We start from the raw sequence: 21417 nt of genomic DNA on the forward strand, positions 1-21417 counted from the left end.
TAAAACACTTGAGCGTTCCGAACTCGAATTAGGTGATTAATCGATGGGATGAGGAATCTACTGGGAAATGCCATGATAAGCCTCATGATACCGGTAACAAGTTCACTAGTGGACACATGGTTACACCAAAACGGTAACAGTGGTGCCATAGAGTCGTGGAAGACATTTGACTATTTTTTATCACTACACTTCTTGCTCCGAGGTGGAGGAAGCTCGGCGTCCGGATCGAACATGACATTGTCCATCTTTCTCGTATCGGGTGTGATGCGCGCCTCTGAAACGAACCAACCACAACCATTAAACCATACCGAATGTTTGGCCATCGGCCACATACGGTCACACCTTACTTACCAAACACAGTCGGCTGCTTCCTCACGGCCTGCACTACCGATCTGCGCAGTTCAACGTCGACATCCTTGGCGATTTGAATCTTCTATTGAATTATACACAGACAAGAAAAAAAAACCCTTCTTTAGCACACCTGTCACAGATAATTATAGCGCAAACATCCATACTGACCTCTTTGATTTGCTGCTCATCCTTAATATCTTTGTTCTTGATAAATTCTTCCCGAATGCGTTGTCTTGCTGCGGAAATGGTGCGAAAATCACCGGAAAACACTTCATTCTTGGTGCGCTGCAATATTTTGTACCACCGCAGGGCCTGCCGATTGATGGGAGTGGAATTCATTGGTTTGATGCAGAAGATGATCAGTTACTTTTCAATTATATGCTTACCTCACGCCTAAGAGAGGTCATAATTTTGGTACCGGCACTGGGAAACCGAGCGTATTGACCAGATTGTTTTAATTTTACGCAACAGCGGCACAGCTAATGTTTATGATGTGAAACCTGTCAAGATGTCAAGCAATCGACGAAATAATCAGCATAGAAATCGATGAAGAAGCTAACATCTCAAAATGATTTTTTAATCATTTCTATTCAACAATGTGAATTTTTCGAGTCGTTTTGCTTAAAAAAATCATATTTCCAATACAATGTGATGCAAAACCACGAAACACGAGTGGAAAAGGTAATCTTCCCAAACACAGTTGATCGATCAAAATATTCTTCGTTTGCTTTGCAAGAAGATCCCTACGAACCCTGCATCGAGTTTTCAGCACGCCTGTCAGCTGTCAAATTTTCACATTCTGCCATTCGGACCGATAGCAATCGTTCTGCGCCAGAAAATCGTCTATTTTTCTGACTAGCCGCAAATTTGTTCCCGCAGAATCCGAAATGGCTGATCTAGGCGCTCCAGTTCGTGTATCCCCACTGATCCGGGTAAGGAAACGGCCGAAATCAGCCCGGAAAACCATCGATTGAATCGCCGTGTTACCACAACATTATGTAATGGTTACCGGAGATACTTCGTTCCTTAGTGGCACCCGGCTGCTTAACTTTGGCTAACCGATATCCAAGCAAACAACCACACATCGCATTTGAAACAACAGTGATTTAACAAATTGTGTACTTTTTAGTTCGGTCGTTGGTCCTTCCTGGTCGTCGGAGTTGCTTACGGTGCTTACCATCAGCAGCGTTTGGCCAAGCGCGAAGTCGGTATTCGTGAAATCGAAGCCCAACAGAAGGTTATCCGTGATGCTAAGCTGGCAGAAGAGAAGAAGCGGAACCAAGCAGGTATGTGTTTACTATTTCTATTTAATCTAAACATTGCAGCCTGAAAGCTAACCATCTTGTTGTATTTGTTTTATTTTAGCTGAAGCTAAGGCCATCGCTGATTTGTCTGCGCCCTCCAAGAAGTAAACAGAGAAAGGATGAATCTTCTTCCGTTCTAGGACACGGTCCATCGTGTGTCTTGTAAATGTTGCAGTACTGGATGATGAATAAATTCTTTCATAGGAAGTAAACTAAGCCCATAGTTTTGTGCAAATATCCTATCCCGGGTCTCGGATTATGTTGATCGTACGAGTGGTTAAGTGTCCTTTCGAACAAAGAATTGATCAGCAAAGGTTGAGGGTTTCACTGGTTTACGATTATGAAGAGGTAATCAATAAGAGAAATGCACTGTAAACTTTGAAATTAATTTGTTTTATAATAAAAATGAGTTGTTTATTTTGTTGCTATATTGGGTTCGTTAAAACACGAGATTTTGACATTTCTTTCGTTAAAATGTAAACCCTCTAAAGGACGTTAATTTCGTTGTACTGAACTGTTCGATGAAACTCGATGACAGTTGAGAGCAGCGTCGGTTGTGGTTGAATTTTTTTTAAATATTAGTCGCTACAAAACATAGTTTGGGAGATTTTAAAGAGGTTATAAATCATATTGGAATCGATATAGTTTGCCTTAGTTTCACTGTTTTTGACGAGATCATACTTTATGTAAAAATACGTTACAATCATTCAAGTGGCAGAAAATGGACGAACCTTTCGTTTCGCTGCTGATCCAGGCGCCTCGCGAACGCGTCTGCTGCATGACGTTTGTCTTGTAAACACAACAAGCTTGCAATCAACAACGTTCGCGTCGCGCAGCGCTTCGAGTGTATGAAATAAAGCGAAATTACCATCCCAATTGCGACACAATTTAAATCGATTTGAAAAGTGCTGTTTTCTAGCCACAAAAGGCTAACAATCCGGCCAAGGATTCCACCATTACGCCATTGTCCGTGTCGTGTATTTGCTACGCGTTATCTGCATCAAAGTGAAAGTAGTAAAATTTCATCCAAGAAGGCAACGCGGGCCGAGATCCGGGCCGAGGCATGCATCCTGTCCGGGAAGGTGTGTCTGGTTTGAAGGGAATTTGTTCGAAAATATAAGAAAGTGTGTTTGTTTGTGTGTTTCGTGCATCTGTACCATCCGCAACAAAACGACAACAGCAACCGCAGGCCCTATGGTGATGTGTTGCGATATTTTGAGGCCTCCCGGATCCCCGGATGGTGATGTCTAGTGCAGTGGTAGAAGAGGGTGAATTCCACGATAAAAAGTCCGTCTGGTGTGTGACGTGCAATAACGTGTTTCGAATCAAAGTAATCCGAGTATAACGAAAAGCGGAGTTACGCTAATCTCTGCAAGCTATTCGTTTGGGCGTTATCGTTCAGGAAACACCCGTTGTACTTGCTTTCGTGGCCGTGCTAGGCCACCAACGGCACCAAAATTACACTCAACGCGACGCAACTGTTCGCCGTCCTGAACGCTATGGAGCAGGACGAGGAGCATGAAGTGCCCGACATACGGGAACAAATGTTTCACAACACGGTTCGAGAGCATATCGTAAGTATTCGAGTGAAATTGGGTGATGCATTAAAAAGCCTTCTTTTTTTGGTGCTCCCTGGCGCAGAAGAAGCCCAAATTAGGTCACGGTGTCAACGGTGCTACCGAGTGCATCAGTTTTTCCTGACAGGGAATATGGTAGCTTGTAAAATGTCTACTAAGCGTAATCCAAGCTGGCATAATATTGCATTGCGTAACAAAAACAAAGGGTATTGTTGGAGGAGAAACATTTAATCACAGTCGACTTTGACCTCACATCCGATTCGGGTCTTCGCACAGAAGCGTAATTAGCATCGGAAAAGTAACTCACAGAACAAAACACAAGACAGCTGTCGTGCTCGCGGTGAATAATCCATACAGCAAAAGGTATGGCACACGATAAGACAAAGTCTACAAACAATTGCCCCTGATAACGATGGTTGGCAATTGTGAGTACATGTGTTTAGCATTGGGTACAGCGCTTTCCAGTGTTTAATTTGGCTACAAATAAATACATACCAACAATCTACGGATGGGAGCGAAGAAAAGCAAACCCGACAGACGAAGAAACGAATGCATAGTTGGCAACGAATTAGAAATCACTCTTCGTTCATCATACCTGGATTGCGATACTCCAGTTGGCTGCGATACACAAACGCATACTGTAATGTGGCTAAGAGGAGAAACGTGAAGCCGGCTGGCATGTACCACGTATTCGCGTCTTATTCGTTATCGCGTCCGGCAATACAGAAAATGGTGCGTGTAGCCGGGTTGGAACGGTAGGCTGGGGGAGGATCCGTTACAAAGTGTTGGGAGGAGGTTTGTTACATTTATTGTTCTGCATGTTTTGCCTACCCTCGCCCCAACCATCACACCCAATAATGATTGGATAGCATTGCCAAGGAAACAGACAGTTTGCTTCCAGCTCTGTTCAGCGATCCGATAAAGCACAGAACAATTTTAACGCTCTTTTGATGGTTTTTTTTTCTTAAGGCTTTTTTCTGCTAATGACTTTCTCAACCAACGGAAGCGATGAGGCGTAATTGCAAATATGTGTAGCTTTGAACGACTGCGGCGAAACTTCGGGTGCAACCTTTACGGTGCTTTCAACGTCTCGACCTTCATTTGCGCGCTGGTGGCCCTATTTCATACCTCCGAATTATTGCTACCCCTTTATTGATATCGATTTGTTAAAGGCGATGTATGCATGCTTTTAAGCAACACTTGTATATGAATGCTGCTAGGTTAGGAATCTCCATTGGTGTGGGTAGGAATTGCTTGGTTTGGGTAGGATTTTTTATGAGCAATTAAATTTCGTAAAATTGTTAAATGATGTGCGCATAAGGAATCTGTTCATATCTCTAAATTAGAACACGACGTCAAGAATGCCACTTGTAGTGATTTCAAGAGATCTCAAGTATACGATGACGGAGATCTCAAGGAGGCGAATACAGTTTAACATATGAAACTGAAGAGCACAAACAAAATTCTTTGTTTACGTTTTGATCATTCTAGCTTTTAAACAACTATTAAATTCCAAATGCATTTTAAGGATAAACCTAAATTAGATTAGGTTTATACGAAAAAAAAACAACCACAAAACAAAAATAATTTCAATATCTTCGACTATTATCGAAAGCAACGCACATCTGTTGGTATTGTTGGTTGGTTGGCATTGTTGGTAGGAGAACCAGGCAAAAGTAAAACAATGCTACAAAGGAAAAAGCAGCCTTTACCTGCTGCATTCGCATGCCCCAACAGCTGCCAGACCATTGCAGACTATTTTCTCTATTTCTGCTCTGGAATGCCACGAGATGTCGGACATCATCGACTGCCAGCTGCAGTTTTCTAACGCCGAAGTGTTAAAACGTGCACATTTCCTTTCCACAATTAGGGGTTTAGTTTAATGAAGTGCTTGTTGAACAATATTGCGTTATTTCAATAGTTTACTGTTCCACCTACACAAGTGGCAACAGAAACAGTTGGACAATGGTTAAAATTTTCATAATTGAGTTCCGTTTAATCATATTAAATTTACAGTTTACTGTTAAAATAAATCATTTTAATATATTCTAGCGGTCTGAGAAGAGGTTATTTTCGGGAAAGATAGATGAGAGTGTGCAATAAAAGTGAAAATCAAAAGTTTTTCAGCTATAAAAATTATTATTTTGCACCTCATTGGGTAACTCTTTCGACGTAATATGGCACCTGTTGAAATTGGTGGACGTTCCAAAGTCCACAACCGTTGGTACTAGAACAATGTTGTTATTTTTTCTTCAATCTCTGATAAATGTTCTGTCATCGTACGTAGGATGTTATGTTTATGATCATTGTGTGATTAAGAATTTTAAGAGTTATGACATCTGCAAACTCTGAACGCATGGTCTCGATAATCATCAGATATTACTTCAATTTTCGGCTTGAAGCTTTGGAACGCAACGTCTCATTAACTTCAGATAAAATTTAAACAATTTTTTAAAAAATAAAATAGAAACTAGATCTTGTTGATGTAAAATCAATAGAATCCAGTGTAGTGAGGTTTCTATTGCCAAAATAATTGACGCATCAATCTATTGCTAAACAAATATTACATCTCCTTTTTTAAAAACGAACGCTTTTGTTGAAACGCGCCTCATACCGTTGCATCACATTTCATCAATCGGACTGGGTGCAATCTAACACACCGTAGTAAACTAATCGCGAAAGCATTCCCAGTCCGTAAACCCCTTTCAATGCTGGGCGCACACGTGGCCTATATATAGCAACTTAGCACTTTGCGTACTTTCCTTTCCGTCCGCGCGCGAAGGTGCATGTAAAAAAAAGATAAGATCATTACCATTGCGGTTTATCCGCGGTTTGCGAGTGAAGCGAGAGGGCGAGTAGTGCGGCCATGATCGCTGTCATTGATCTTTTCGCGAGCGCTCCTTTTGTCGGTAATTGTTTTATTTTTGTTTTCCTTCGCCAAATCTTACGCTAACCGTCATCGGGCGCAATGTGATAATGGCGCCTTCTGCGGTGGTTTTAGCGTACGCGAGCGGTCGACAAAATTAGCAATCCCCGCACGCCGGCATTTGGTGAACGCAGGAGAGATAGTTTTCTCCTTTCACCATGCGCCATCCGGTTTTCTATGCATTCCAAGCCGTATGTCTAGTTTCTTCTCGAAGCTGCCTTTCTTTCGGTGTAATTTAAACCAAATTTATTTATCCTGAGCGAAAAAAAAACAACAAAATTCATCATATTTTATCGATCTGAAAGGTCCATCTTTGGCGGTTAGCATCCGGTCCAGAACTGGAATTTACCTCCACCGGATCACATCGTTCCACGCGCAAACGAAAACGGTTCTCTGCCGGCACCAAGCATAGTTCGCTAGCAATGTTCACCAGCTGGCCTGTTTGACGCCGATAGAGCCATTTATAGGCATCGGAGTTACCCTGGGAACTGCAGAGTACTATTGCTACTCGGTATTCTTGTGCCCCACCGTTTACCACACCAAGACAGTGTCCTTCGCGCGTTATTTCACCGCCGGTCCGATGGAACCAGATCTGTTGTCCTCCCAGACCGTGGCATCGAAGCAACGCTAGGGAACGATCTCTCATCGGCCAGTTAATACAGAGGCTGCCAGATTGATGCTCGTTCCGGATCCAACCCATCGCTTGGGCTTCAGATGGGTCATCCTGCTCGGGGAAAACATTCTCCAGATACCAACGGAACGATCGACACGCCAGCCGGTTGCGAAGAAGCCGACGTTCGCTAAGGTCCACATCTACTGGTTTGTGGGACGTTAAGAGGGTCCGATAGTCTGGATGCAATCGGTAGAGAACCTCTGCATACTCATCCATCCACACTTCGGCCACACGAAGACTGTTCTTCATCGTCAGTTCCCGCTCTTTGGTGTAGTTCTTGTTGGTGGAAAGATAGGCAAAGCAGTTGTTAAATTGCTCGCATTTTCGGACGATACGAACTCGAGCCTTACCCCGATGTAAGGATGGTTTCGCTTCTGGATGTGAGCGACATGGGAACAGGGCACTTGCTTAATTGTTCCGCCGCACATCCACACCTTGAACGATAGTTCCATGTTTTCTCCACCGTACACCTGCAGTCCGGGATCGTACCAGCCTAGGTGGGCGAAAAATGCCTTCTCAATACAGAATAATCCACCGGCCATGACCGGACTGTCGAAAGGTTCCAGCGAGTTCTATGGAGGTGTATGGTGTATTTAACTCCTTCTGAATGTTGAGCGAAATATGTATATTGAATAGTGGACTCACCTCCTCTTCTGTCTGATAGCGATCATACCGTGGACGCCACTGAAAGCTGAGATTCCAATCAAAAGCACCGTAGAGTCCGCTGGAAGTGCCAACCTGCAGTGCGAGCGTCGTCTCATTGAGCCAATCGATTGTGGGTACTGCGACTACCATTCTCTCGCCACCATCCCGATTGACTACCAACTCAAGCAATGGTTCCAACCACCCGGCCAGACACTCACAGTGCGCATCGAGAAACAGCAGGTGTTCGGCGGTGGCGCGTTTCGCACCGAATATTCGTCCTTTAATCAAACCGAGTCGCTTCGGTGTTCGCAGAATTCGCACCTTTTCGTTGTAGGGCAGGAAGTAATCGTCCAAGAATGTTTTGAGTTGCACTTAAGATGAGGAAGAGTCGTGCAGATGATCAGCTTTGGATGTTCCAACTCCAAAAGCACCAAACAACACTTACCCAAGCTTGACCAATCGTCGATCAGCAGTATCTCTCGAATAAGCTCCGGCGGTGTACGGCTTAGCACCGAGTGTACCGTTCTTAGTAACACCGAGAGTGCCTCATCGTGGAACACGATCACAACCGATACCGGCGGCAACCCCACCGGGTGGTATCGTTTCCGACGACACCAAGGATCGCGCACATCCGGCAGCTCGCGTCGAACGGAGATCAGATCGGAAACGAATTGGTTGTAGCCCTGCCGTTGCCAACCGCGCGCTATCTGTTCCCGCACACTGCTCGGTACCTGACCACGGTTTAAGGGAATTATGACCGGTTCGCCCATATGTCCCGGGGTGAGCACATTCACGCCTGTATACACCTGATTGCGTTTATGCGGCTGTAGGCCATTCTGCACGGACACCGCACGAGCGTACAGATGGACAATCAGCACCAGTGCGGTGCCCAGCAGAAACAGTAGTATACATTCAGGCCGTAATGTCGATGAGCGGTGTGGTTGAAGCTGAAGGCACAAAATGGGGAATAATTAATTTTCAAGCTTAGCATTAAGCCCAATTTCACCATCACTAACCCTCATTCTAGAGATGATCGTTTCACTTAGATTTAACTGACCACTGAGCAGTGATCACACGAAAGAACTGAGTTTGAAGGTTTTTCTTTCGAGGAAAGCGAATATGTATCACGCACTACATTTACGCTGGAATCAGGTAGACTGAAGCCCTCAGGTTGGAAACATCTTCTGCGACCCAAGCATTGGGCAACCGATTCCATATTTGTTAGGGTAGGGTAAGGAAAAACAGAGCAATATGGTGAAGTTCGAATGCATGTAATATGTACGATTCGTGTCATTTTCTTATCTTGAATGCTTGGGAGCGTGTAGTTTCTTGTTTGCCTTTCTGTAACAGAATTCCGTAGTACATTTACCATTTTGGGGAAAATATTGAATGACAACATTGATAAAAGTAGATAAAAGTAGAAACTTATTGGATTCGCTCAGACGGCATTGTTTAACCTTTTTTTTCTTAATTTAGAACAATAATCTCAGACCAATTTGGAAAACAAAACATTAAAATCAAAATAAGAATGTTTGGGAAACCCGCGAATAGGAGATATAATGTAACTTACATGTTTATAAAACTTAAAATGTTTGCCGGCATGTCGTGGAAGAATATTGCTTTTTGATTACTTAAACGATCTCCACTCCACTCCCAAAATCTGATCGAAAATCGATACCGCTTAAAGTTAGTCTCTGTACGTGGAATGTGTGCAGGTGCAAAATGTTGTCCGCTTATCTGCGATATCGCTTATCATTATTGACCATTGCGTGTGCCCTCGGGCCACTTTGCAACAGTGTCCATCAAACCTTCTGCCATGCTACCCTTTCATGTGTGCGACTCGGCAAGGCGTTGCAGAAGAGCCGTTCCCGGACATCATGCACCACGTAAAATCGAGTGATTTACGTGACGTCACACAGTGTGGAGGATGGAGCGATAAAGCGAATAGTATGATTTATTGTTTACACACGTCACACTGTAACCGGGTTGGAAGCACATGGAACCGCCCGAAACGGTGGCGCGTTTACCGTTTATTTACGATAGTTTTGAAGTGTTTCGGCTGTGTTGTGAAAATGTAAACATAGCCGTCGTGTCGTATATCGTCATGGCTTGGCCATTCGGCGAAGGAATGGCGGGATTGTAACGTTTTGTTTACTACGACGACCCCACACGGTCGTTGGGGAACGGCAATGCACGGTATGACGCGCTGTGTTCTTTGTTTTGTAAACATTGGGCATGCGATCAGCTGGACATACGAGACTGCAAACCTGCACTGGCTGAGTGTTGCTTTGTGTTTGTTGCACTGCATATCGATAGCAGTTAGATTTAATCGCGCTTAGATACAGGAAAAAGATACTTACTCTACTGTTCCGTATTGGCAATTAGATAGTTTTAGAACGTTTGTTCATGTTTAACATAAATGTTGTACGGTGCACAACTCATTTTCGATCAATTTTGTTCTCTTAAGCGTTCACCGTTTTTGCGCAACATTTTTTTTCCATCCCCTACATAAAGTATTCCAAGCTGGTTCTACTTACCCTCACCCTTGTTCAGTCTTGGTTCTCTTTGTATGTGCCACAAGGGGCGACGTTAGAAGTGTCGCAACTACAGCAGCTTCCGGCGCGATACGCAGCATTTGCTTTTGTGTCCCCTGCTCGAACACCAGTGCGTAAAACGTAATCATCGAGACGAAATAGTCGCGCACGAACATGTGTTGGCATTACCCTTCGTGACCCTTTTGGTCTGTTAGCTTTCTGTAAGTTATTCCCATACCTTTAGTAGAATAAAAAATGTAAATAATCACTTGTAACAAATGTTATATAAGGAACTGCACAAAGGATTCCTTTTCGTCTCTTGTTCACAACACAGTACAAGCAACAATTGTCTTCCGCTTTTGGAACAACCTCAGACGCTGCTCTGACGGTATTTTTAAACAGTGTAACCTCACTTTTGGCATCAAAACGTATGCCTCAGCTGCAGCATGGCCCAGTGGACCTGAGGTCAATGTTTCGGACGGCGGCGCGATTCAACTTTGCCCACAACCAGCGTGACACATGCGCCATTCCGCTGCATTGCGCTCAAACGAAAGCGAAACACGATTGCTGTTCGCTTGTTTGTTGTTAATCTTCTCGCACGCAATTTCTGCTTACCTCGCCTCAGCGGACACTTATCATTTTTTACGTGGCGTGGCCGTGGTTCCGCGTTCCGGTGCTGTGCGTGGGACGAAAACAAAAACTCAGAAACACTAGCCCGACATGCATCTGTAGATTTAGAGGCAAAAAGGAAGAAGAAAAGACCAAAACAAATGCATAACAGAAGTGCATTCCTTCACACTGGCTTCAGACACTGGCGGCATGATCGTTGGTTTGGTTAGTATTTCGTGCCTGTGTCTGATGTACGAGATCATTTCGGGTGTATTGCATGACTTGTGATGATGTTGGTCGTTTTCTTCTGGAGTAAAAGGCCGGGCCAGTGTTTTTGCTTTGCGTGCACACCCATTTGAGGGTGGAAATCATTTACATGCAGTCATGCAACACACTGTGCAAGGAAATGAATTTATGAATGGTTGTATCAACACAGAGCGCAGAGTGGGTAGGGTGCGGGAAACATTGGATGATTTGTATTTTTAGCTCATAGTTAGAAATTTGATTTGATTGGAATCGGTTGTGTTGTTTTGCATGTTTTTTTTCCTGTGTCACTGCCGGTGGGGGTGAACAAACTTTGCTAGAGAGTTTTATGGACTTTCTCAACGGAAGAAAATTGCATTTTTTTGTGTTAAGATCTTTATAGTTAATTTATTGTTTTATTTTAAAATCATCTTCTATAATCAATTTTTAAGCTGTTTTAAATATTGTATGTAGACTAAAGTTGTCTCTGTGGACTTTCTTATCGCCTTCCATGAAAATGGTGTTTGGTATTTTGCGCACATGTAGTAAAGATAGAAAAATGCTCAAAACGGGAGTTTTTTTTTAGCATATTTCCGAAAAAGCGTAATTCATCTATCGCATTGGTTCTTCTCATCAGTGCCAGATTGCTATATGAAGTTCAAAGAAGCATGGATGATCATTTGAATTTTGTTGGTTCTATGAATCCCTGATGTTATAATTAAGTTATAAATATTATACTAATGACATGTAAATATTTAGGATGTTCTAATTTGCATTTAATGAAATGAACTCACATACGAAATGTGAAAGATGTAACATGACCCTAATCATTTCTTTGCCCATTAGTATTCAGTTGGACGGCTTGATTGTAAACTCAGACTCATGACTAAGAAACGGCTCCAGTACGTCTGAAAGTCGGCAGAAACGTTGAACTGTACATGCCTTCCCCAAAACAAACATCAATATTAAACGTTCATGGTCCATGGAATCAGAACAAAATGCATTTGTCAAACGGAGTTTAAGGCAATCGGCAACTAATTTCACATACCCAATTCTCTTCCAACCAACCCATTCCAGCACAACGGGCGAGCCAAACCTCACCTGAATTGGGTAAATCGTCAAACAACTCATAAACCTTCTTGCATAAATAAAACATTTCCTTCCTAACGACAGTAAAATACATACACCCCTTGCCATGGACCGCTCCCATGGCACGTGAACACGTGATTTTGGGCAAACCGTATGGTTTCGGTTGGCGCAACAACATCCAAAAGGAAAGGGTTCCGCTCGGCCACGAAATGTAAGGAATGGCGTGACGATCGGAGCTTTTTGTCAGTGTATGTTAACTGTTCTGGTCAAATATTTGCTATGCAATTGAGCACTTGAAGAAGCATTGTTGGCGATATGATCATCCGTGTCTAGACGGATTGCAGACGGACTGTTTGTTCCGAAACACGAAAAAGCCACGATAAAGTGTCACATATAAACATTGTTAGTGTTGGGTAAACATGATTCAGATTCATGAATCTTAATGTATCGTTAAGCCTAATCGATGGCTATGAATCAATATGAAGATAGATTAATATGAACTACAGGACGATTCGAAAGCGAAAAATAAAATTTTTTTAGGTTTTCAATGAGTGTTTGAAGATAATAAATAATAAAATCATAATAATCATAATACATTCATGAATCTTTTGATAGTCGAACCGCGAATCGATTGTTTCTTCACTGAAGTTTCATATAAACAACTCATATGAAAGTTTTCATTTCATTTTTTTCGAGCTTGCATGTCTTGGAATCTTAAAACATTAATGAAACTGTTGAGTTGAATCAACTGATCAATCAATTCTTCACTGAAGTGAAACGAATCTGAAAGGAATTATTAATATTTATTCACATGATTTGGTTAGAGAACAATTTTGTTTATTTGATATAGTTCAAATTAACCAATATAATATATTTACCACATTATTCGATTCGCTCTGATAGATGTTCGAAATAGTATGGTAAATATTTTGGGCGGCCCGGCGGTGTATTGGTTGCGGAGCCTGTTTTCACACCACAGGACCGGTCTAAAATCCCATCCGTAAATATAGACAAAGAAAGCCAGAAATGGCAGTCCCCCAGACCTCTCGCGTAGTTGTTGTTCCTATGACGAATTGAAGGAACATTTTAGCAAATTCGATCTTCGACAGTCTCACAATAGCTGCAGTAATCAGTCTGTTTTCCACTTTGTTGGGCATCGTAATTGCAGAGTTCGATTTGCGTCTCTGCGTTATACTGCATAACGGCCCGACTATCTGGTTTCCAGATCGAGATTAAAACGTTGTTGGTTACTGATCATGCAAAAAAGAAAATAAACGAGCATTTCCGTTAGCACAGAGACCGCTGGGAAGAGCATCGACAACAACAATTCAGTTGTGGTTTTTTCCCGTTACATTGACTGGTTGTTGATGTAGTAAAAACAGGCTGTTTTACGGAAACATAATTTGCTTAAGCACCCAGATCTTCTGTTGTTTAACGTCGTTAAGATAGTCTTACTATAATGTATAAATTAATTGAATGCTTTACCTTGCTTTTTCTTCTGCGAAATGCAATTATGGTTGCACCGAGAAGAGAAAATCACTGCACGTATGTGTAACCAATGTTACTCCACTAACTTATGGTTCAACCGAACCGAAAATAGCAACTGGAACACCTAACCTAAAGACCCTAGCCGTATTATACACATATGGAGGCGAACTGTCGCGCAAAACCCGTTGATGGTGCAGCCTGTTTGTGTGCGGTTTTATGGTGGAAGGAATGCATGTGGTCCCCAGTGCAGTGTGGGACACAACACTGGAGGAATGGAGTCGAGTTTGGAAAGCTGTTTCGATCACTCAGGATGGATGGTGGATCATTGAACTCTCGGGTAGAAATGATTGTGCAATTGAGCGTGATCGATTTTCAAATTGCTTCAATGGGGATGGGACTTAATGGTTGCTATATTTATGAACAATTAAAATACATTAACTTTAGAATAAAAGTTTAAATATCTGACAACTTTATGGTCGATTCACCCAAAACTTATGCAAGCATATTTTGTTTTCTTTTGCAGATCTTCATGCTACTGTTTCTGTTACTTTATCTTGGAAGCTACGCACTGATCAATCGCTTCCGTAGGCGTGATCGGGACGACGTGTTCGCTACTGACGACGACGAAATTACGGTGTACCGCATAAGGTAAGCTATGGTTTTTTTTTGCGTCGTACATCATCAAAATTAATGAATTTTTTTTTTCTTCATTTAAAACATCTAATGTGTTAGGTTATTCAAGGAAGACCAAATTTACCTTCAATTTCATTTCATTTTGTCTTATTTAATTGTTGCGCCTTATCTACTAGCGGTGGGACAACAATTCGACTCTGAATTTGACTTTAGATTCAGCTCCAGATTCGAGACGACTTTGGATTGTTTTTGGAGTTGAGTTAAGGTTTTCAACGTCTGTGTCGGATTGGATTCCCATCACTATTGCCTACACAGCTTCATGGACGTTTGTAGTCTTCGTACTGTGCGATTCGTTATTCGTAATGCACATTTGCATTCATTCTACTTGACAATAAACCAATCCCATCAAGCCCACCATTGTTCCGCTTCACTAACTATTTTTAACATGTGCTTTTGTCTTTTATATTATGCTCGCCGTTTGGCTGCACCTACAGCTTATGGTTATGCACCTTCTCTCTGTCCGTGGCAGTAGGTGCCGCCCTGCTACTTCCCATCTCGATCGCGAGCAACGAAGTGCTCATCCTCTACCCAAACAGCTACTACGTGAAATGGTTGAACAGCTCGCTCATACAAGGTATGTATAGTGGTGCAAAAAGCCAACCTCCAAACTTCGAACCCGTACCGCACTGACTAATGCCTCCATTCTTTTGTTTCCGTTTTGTACAGGGCTCTGGAACTACGTGTTTCTGTTCTCGAATCTGGCGCTGTTTGTGCTGCTGCCCTTCACCTATCTGTTTACCGAGTCGTCCGGCTTTAGCGGTCACAAGAAGGGCATTATGGCGCGGGTGTACGAAACGTTTACCGTGTTTTCCCTGCTTGCTTTCATCGTGTTTGCCACAACGTACATCATATCCGCTTTGCGCGATCCGGAAAGCAACACATTTCAGGCACTCTTCAGTAAGTGTCACACTGTAGCTGTAGTACGACGATTGTCATTTGATTGTTCATTCCGGTTTTGTTCTCTTTTTTGCTTATCAAACCAATTCTACAGATTTAGCCAGATGCCATTTGCCATTTTTGTACTCGTGTGTGTCCTTTTTAGGTGTACTGTTACTATTAGGTAAGTGATGTCCGGTTGTCATACTTTTCATCAATTCAACCTTTTTTCCAGCTGCGATCAGTGCAATTGACTGTTAATTTAATGCATTTCTCGAGAAGCTTTGTTATGATACACAGAGCATGTAATCGACACATCTTGTCAACACAATTGTAAACCGCGAACGGAATATCGTATGCAAGAATGTAATAGAATATGTTGATATTGGTGTCAGGTATCAGCTCTGTCGGTTTGACTTATTCGGAAGCTTTAAACCATAAAAAGAGAATTTATTTTTCTTTTCTTTTGTTGGCGGGATTTAATTTCTTCAAGGCGTTTGAGGATTATATTTTATTTCCTTTTTTTTGTACACCATAATTTTGCACAATGTAGTAGGAAAAATTGTATGGAGCACCCTACAAACATGAACATCAACCTGGTCGGGAGGGTTGTCACGGTCCACGACAACATTTTTTGGAGACGCCTCAAAACATCATATTTATGCCCCGTAGATGCATGAAAAGTGAAACCTGCGATCGATTCGAGACACCTTTTTTATATATTGAAACTTTCATTAAAATAAGAAGCGCAAAATGTTGTATTTCAACTGTTCAGACCTGCACAGGATGCAACTGCAAAATTCCGGAGATACAATCCATCATAGATAATAACGTTGTTGGACAACATGAAATCCCTTCCGCTGTGGTTGGACCAAATTCTAGACCCATAGCTTGTGTTAGTTGTCTTGCCTTAGTTACCCAGCAGCGGCTGATGGATTTCTACAGCAATGGGACGCCCTGTCTGTCGATACGGATGGTAGCGTAACGAAAAGTTTAATCAATAAACATGTAAACAAAACGCGCATCAACCGCAAAAACCACTCTGTCGGTAGACGATTCATCAAAATCAAACCGAAGGTTGCTTCCTGCAGACGGAAGTAGCGTGTGGAAAAAATCAAATTAGCTTCACTCACCTTTTCGTCAGTTTGTTCGGTACAGATTATAAGTTCTCTGCACTGCAGAGTATAGAATAATGGAACACAAAATGTACCACGTTTGGTTCACTGGAGGTTTTCGCATAGAGATATTTTATTGTACAACCAATGCGCGACGTCCGGGACATTCTGGAAAGCAGTTGGTTTGCTTCTAACCTTCCGAAAGTTCTCCGGATGAAGTGGATTGTACGTCGTCCATGGGTAAAGGTTTCGTGATGAAGCGATCCTGGGCCATCGCACCGGACGCTTGATCTGTGGATTCTCCCGTTTGCTCAGCACCAGTCACTTCCGTTTGGGCATCTCCCACCACTACTACTTCCGTCGCCCCTGATCTGCCCTCGATTTCTCGCACAATCCGATCAATGTACGGTAGCTCTCGGGGATTGTGCTTTCGCGCCTCGGCGACACTTTTCTCGTAGGCCTTCATTTCACCCAGCCTGTAATAGCCTTGGGCGCGGAAGATCCACGAGCGTAAATTTTTCTCGTCCAGCTTACTCAGCACAAAGTCACAATCAATGATCGCGCGTTTGTACAGCTCAATCCGAACGTAGGCCAACGCACGGTTGTTGTACAGTATTGGGCTGTCGCGGATTTGATCGATTGCTTTCGAGTACATGTTGATCGCTTGTTCGTACTCGCCACGTCGAAAGGCTCGATTACCGGCCCGCCGTAATCCTTGGGCAACCTGTTCCCGTTCGCGTCGTTCCGCCGCACGTCTGGCCGCATCGCGTTCAATTTCGGCCATAAACGCATATTTGTCCTGCATCGGTTGCTCGAGTGGCGGATCGTCGGCTGTGTTGATAACCGTCCGTTCCTGGTTGACGCGCACGATAAAGTTTTCCACATTCGTCTCCTCCTTTCGCTTTGTGGCATTGTCGGTGCCAAGAAATCTGTGAAAATAAACCCACACATGAGCCACGCCACGGCTTGAGACCGTAGGAACCATTCTTAATGATGTTTCCTTGTTGCACTTACTGATCGGCGAACGCGACACCCATTTGTTCCTTGGCTTTGTCACCACTGGTCATCAGGTTGAGTATTCTCATTACTTCGTCCACTTTGCTTAAACCTGCCTCGAACGCTTCTTCGTCCTCCTTGGACATCATTCTGACGTCTGATGTTTTCAGTCAATGTGGTTCAAAAAGCGATACACCCAAACAAAGTGTGACTCACGGAAAAAGGCCCACCAGGTGCTTGGTTGGTTGCCAGTCGACTAACTGTAGCGTAAGGATAGGTCTGTCTGTGCTCCGTAATACGCGCTGTTAACTGCACAAATTCGCTTGTTGATTGGAAGCCACCGTCCAAGGACTGCTCAATGCGAAGTTCGTCACCGTAGCAACCGTCAACCGTTGCTGGCGAACGTGTTGTTTGTTTCCACTTTTTGCCGCAAATCCACCAAATGGGTGAGATTATTTGCAAGCCATGCAAGAACTAAGTGCGATGCTCTTTTAATTTCGACTTTAAAAGAATATTTGCAAACAACCTTATTTACCTTTTTTATTTTTATATCTATTTTTAGTTTGCACCCCAATGGGTTTCGTAAGACTGTTCGGTGTGGTGGGCCAAGTGCTGGTCAAACCAAACCTTTTGCGCGACGTGAACGAAGAATTCCACGCCTTCAACATTGAGGAGGCCACCGTTAAGCGTAAATTGGCAAACGCCAACCTTAACATAGGTAGGACCCTATAATATATGAATAAATCATTAAAAGTACATAAAGTATACATCATTTGATGTGTTATCGATATGAACTTATGTCTTTGTTCTCTGTTTTCATTTTGCAGAACTAAGAAGCGTAACAACGATAGATCTAACGCCTGCCAAACTTTGCTCCGGGCTAGATGATTTGTATCAAATCAAACCAGCCACTAATGGCAGTACGCACGAATCGGTCAAGCTGTTTGAAAGACTGAGAGAGCTAGAGTCTGAACGTAAAGTGCTAGGTAAGTTCCGTGACATGCAGCCACCATTTCTGGTTTCTTGTATGTTTATTAAACTTTTGTGTTCTTTGCTGCCTTCCCAGACAAGCAACGCAGTTCTTCGGCACTTCAGAGGAATCTGGTCTATCCGATAGCGATGCTGCTATTGTTGATTCTCACCGGCATTACGGTCCTGCTGGTAGTGCAGAACACCCTGGAATTGCTGATCGGCATCAAGGCAGTACCGCTGAGCACAAGGGTAAGGGAAATTAATGGTAGCAACAGTTCAAACCTTCGTACTCACCATGATATCTTTCTTTTAACACTGTTTATAGCAATTCACACTTGGCATCACATCCCTATCAAAGCTGGGACCGTTGGGAGCCACACTGGAAGTGTGTATTATCACCTACCTGGGTGTCACATCCACCGTTGGGCTCTACACAATGCCTTTCATGCGCAACGTGCGGCCACAGCGGCGTAAAACATCGCTTGCTCAGCTGATAGCCAACTGTGGCCTCGTGCTTATCCTTAGCTCAGCGCTACCGTTACTCGCGCGTATTCTAGGTATGTGTTAAACATTCACAAACGTCGTACGCGTATCATTAACTCTGTAATATCTTTTTATTTCACCGAACGACAGGTATTACAAACTTCGATCTGCTCGGCGATTTTGGCCAGATCGAATGGCTGGGCAACTTTCTGATCGTGCTGCTGTACAATGTGATCTTCGGGACGGCGGCTACGCTCTGTCTGTTTAACAAGTTCACTGCTACCGTGAGGCGAGAGTTGTGCGCTCGGTTAGTGGAGAATTATTTCATCTTTCTTAGCTACCTTACGTTTATCATCAACTAAAGTGCGCCTATTTGCCTGCGCTTTCTAACCGCTCGTACGCACGATGCAACGCGTATGAACCTTGTCCCATGCATTATTTGCCATTGCTATCACGGGGCACCCCAGAACATCGCCCTAGTGGGTACCGATATTGAGTATAGTGAAAAGAATAAGCACTCAGCAGCATAGAAATACGCTACACGCCACTAACCAGCACTTATTTTGTAGGACGCTTTCTATCAGGCTGTACTTATTTTAGTTTGTGAATCATTTGTACACGTCATTCGTTCATATTATTTAATCTAATTTATTCATCACCCAGAGCCCATGGGTTAAAGTAATTATTTATTATTTTGTTCATTCGTCCAACTAATATTTATCATTTATCTCATCGTTTGTGTATGTGTTTCATCCGTATGCGTTCGAAAAGAACACTTCAATGTTAGCAACGATGAAAACAATTCTTTATCCTCGAAATAATGTTTCATTGCTAGCAATCATACACACTACAATGCAATGCATTTTAAAGCAACAAACGCACGTAATTTGATTTGTTGGTGTCCTAAAAAGAAGATATTGCTTCGATGAAGTTAGATAAATTGTTCGCGTTCGCACGTCGAAAGTGAAAGCCTGAAGGAAAGTAGGGAAAATATATTAAAATTTAAAAAAAAATACGAAACATACAACAAGCATATCGTCATCCGCGCACAATATTAGCTTAAAATACTCAAGATACACCCGCATTACAATGCGTTCATGTTTGGATGAGAGGAAAATTCCAACAATGGAGACGAATTCTAGTCTAGAATATGTGAGAAGAAGACCGGCAAGGAAATGGTATTATCTGATATCGTCCGACAAACCATTGTTGCTTTTTCGACTGTTATTTTTTGCCAGAACTGAGATTATAGGGCATAATAGAGAGATAGGTAATGTTTCGACCAGGTTGATTGCTTCCCAGAATATAGTAGCGTAAAATATTGGAGCGTATCACTGTTCTAAATTTTCACGCTCGTTAAGCAAAGGCAAGGACAATAAAATATGTTGTGTAGGTAAATTTTATTTGAAAATGTAGTAAATAAATAGTAAATGCATAACCATGCACTGTGCAACTATAGTATGCTTTTGTAAATCGTACTTTAACACTTCACACGTCTAAAACTAGTTTATGCAATATTTTGCACATAACACTATCACATTTGTAGCTAACTTACTCGCTGGGAATTAATCTTACTATAAGCTTCACTTCATCTGTTGTATAATTTTAATCGCTCTAACTACTGTTTGTATTTTTCTCTTTCTCTCTTTGTCTCGCTTTATTTTCTCTCTACCTGTACATGTTCTACATTTCATCTTTACGTTCTTTATGAACATTAAAACACATATCGAACGCATGCAATGCAGGCTGAAAGCATTGTTTGACTATAGTAGTCATATCGAGCTGAGCATTTATCAGAACGCCGGTCAGCTGAACCATCTGCATCCGGCGGCCTATACGTCGTCACAGCATCCCCATACCAGCCATGTCGTACAACCTGTCGTTACCGTCGCAAACGATCCCGTCGGCCAAGATCAGCAACATTTGATTACGGTAGAACAGGGAACAACCACCACTGCCGTGCATCATCGTCATCCTCACGCATCCAGGGCCGATGGGAACCACGATAACATTACCAAAGAAGAACCTCCTTCCATGCATCTTACCAACGGGGTAGATCATGTGGACCACAAAAAGACACGTTAGGAAAGGGCCGATGAATAGTACTACGGGTACTAAGTTTAACAACAACAAAAATTATCAAATTGTCAACAAAATTGTCCATGTTAGGTACGACCATTGGTAGCGAACTACGCTGATCTGCTCTCGATATTTGAATACGATACACAACCAGTGACCAGCAGTAAGATACATTTAAGCGATAGCATTAATTTTTATCATCCATTTGCGCCATCCACCGACATCGTTTTATAATTTTCGATTCGCACAAGAAAAAAATATTTTTATCTGCCATTTCAGTGATATTATTGGAAAAGAATATTATTTTTATAGCTGTTTTTTTCTATTGTCCCTATTTTATTTCGTTGCGTTTAGTTTACACGAGGAGCGAAAGCTACTCATACATAATTAAAAATCATAAAAACTAAGATCTTAAGCTTACAAGTGTGCCGAAAATTAAAAGTACAGTTATACGCAACACGCAGGTGCAGTATGAAAAATTAATTTTGGATACTATTTCCTTTTGAGTATCACACTTCAGGAAAAAAAAAGTTTGTTTTTCCTCTGAAATAAGGTAAGATATATCTGGAATCTGTCTATCAATCATATATATCTGGAATCACCGTTAGAACCTGTCTACTGCCACCTTCAATAGACATGGCAGATCATCGGCGATGGATCTGCGTTTGCAGACCTGCTCTAACACGCCCAATGAACAAGTGAGTGATAACCGCTTTCGCCCTCAGCGACCCCATTGGGATTCGGTACATTCAGGGAAGTAAACT

At 42.5% G+C, this 21417-nt stretch overlaps 4 protein-coding genes across 4 annotated transcripts; 2 read left to right on the forward strand and 2 right to left on the reverse strand.

The window, feature by feature from the left end:
- Nucleotides 1-71: 71 nt before the first annotated feature.
- LOC128712031 (complex III assembly factor LYRM7) lies at nucleotides 72-758 on the reverse strand. Its single transcript, XM_053806926.1, has 4 exons — nucleotides 738-758; nucleotides 520-663; nucleotides 352-433; nucleotides 72-274 (listed from the first exon to the last, which is right to left on the reverse strand). The coding sequence occupies exons 1-4, from the start codon at nucleotides 756-758 to the stop codon at nucleotides 171-173; spliced, it is 351 nt and encodes a 116-aa protein (XP_053662901.1). The 3' UTR covers nucleotides 72-170.
- A 388-nt stretch (nucleotides 759-1146) lies between these two features.
- Nucleotides 1147-1861, forward strand: LOC128711588 (ATP synthase subunit e, mitochondrial). Its single transcript, XM_053806470.1, has 3 exons — nucleotides 1147-1283; nucleotides 1481-1637; nucleotides 1717-1861. The coding sequence occupies exons 1-3, from the start codon at nucleotides 1239-1241 to the stop codon at nucleotides 1761-1763; spliced, it is 249 nt and encodes an 82-aa protein (XP_053662445.1). The 5' UTR covers nucleotides 1147-1238; the 3' UTR covers nucleotides 1764-1861.
- Nucleotides 1862-3154: 1293 nt separating this feature from the next.
- On the forward strand, nucleotides 3155-20659 carry LOC128712736 (protein Lilipod). The gene is made up of 11 exons (XM_053807611.1): nucleotides 3155-3229; nucleotides 13963-14087; nucleotides 14567-14706; nucleotides 14799-15029; nucleotides 15124-15192; nucleotides 17682-17837; nucleotides 17947-18105; nucleotides 18186-18340; nucleotides 18417-18648; nucleotides 18725-18881; nucleotides 20320-20659. The coding sequence occupies exons 1-11, from the start codon at nucleotides 3155-3157 to the stop codon at nucleotides 20657-20659; spliced, it is 1839 nt and encodes a 612-aa protein (XP_053663586.1).
- On the reverse strand, nucleotides 16314-17268 carry LOC128715984 (tetratricopeptide repeat protein 12). The gene is made up of 2 exons (XM_053810905.1): nucleotides 17138-17268; nucleotides 16314-17052 (listed from the first exon to the last, which is right to left on the reverse strand). The coding sequence occupies exons 1-2, from the start codon at nucleotides 17266-17268 to the stop codon at nucleotides 16314-16316; spliced, it is 870 nt and encodes a 289-aa protein (XP_053666880.1).
- Nucleotides 20660-21417: the final 758 nt, after the last annotated feature.

Source organism: Anopheles marshallii, chromosome 3 (assembly GCF_943734725.1).
Source record: "Anopheles marshallii chromosome 3, idAnoMarsDA_429_01, whole genome shotgun sequence".
In the NCBI taxonomy this organism is placed as follows: Eukaryota; Metazoa; Arthropoda; class Insecta; order Diptera; family Culicidae; genus Anopheles; species Anopheles marshallii.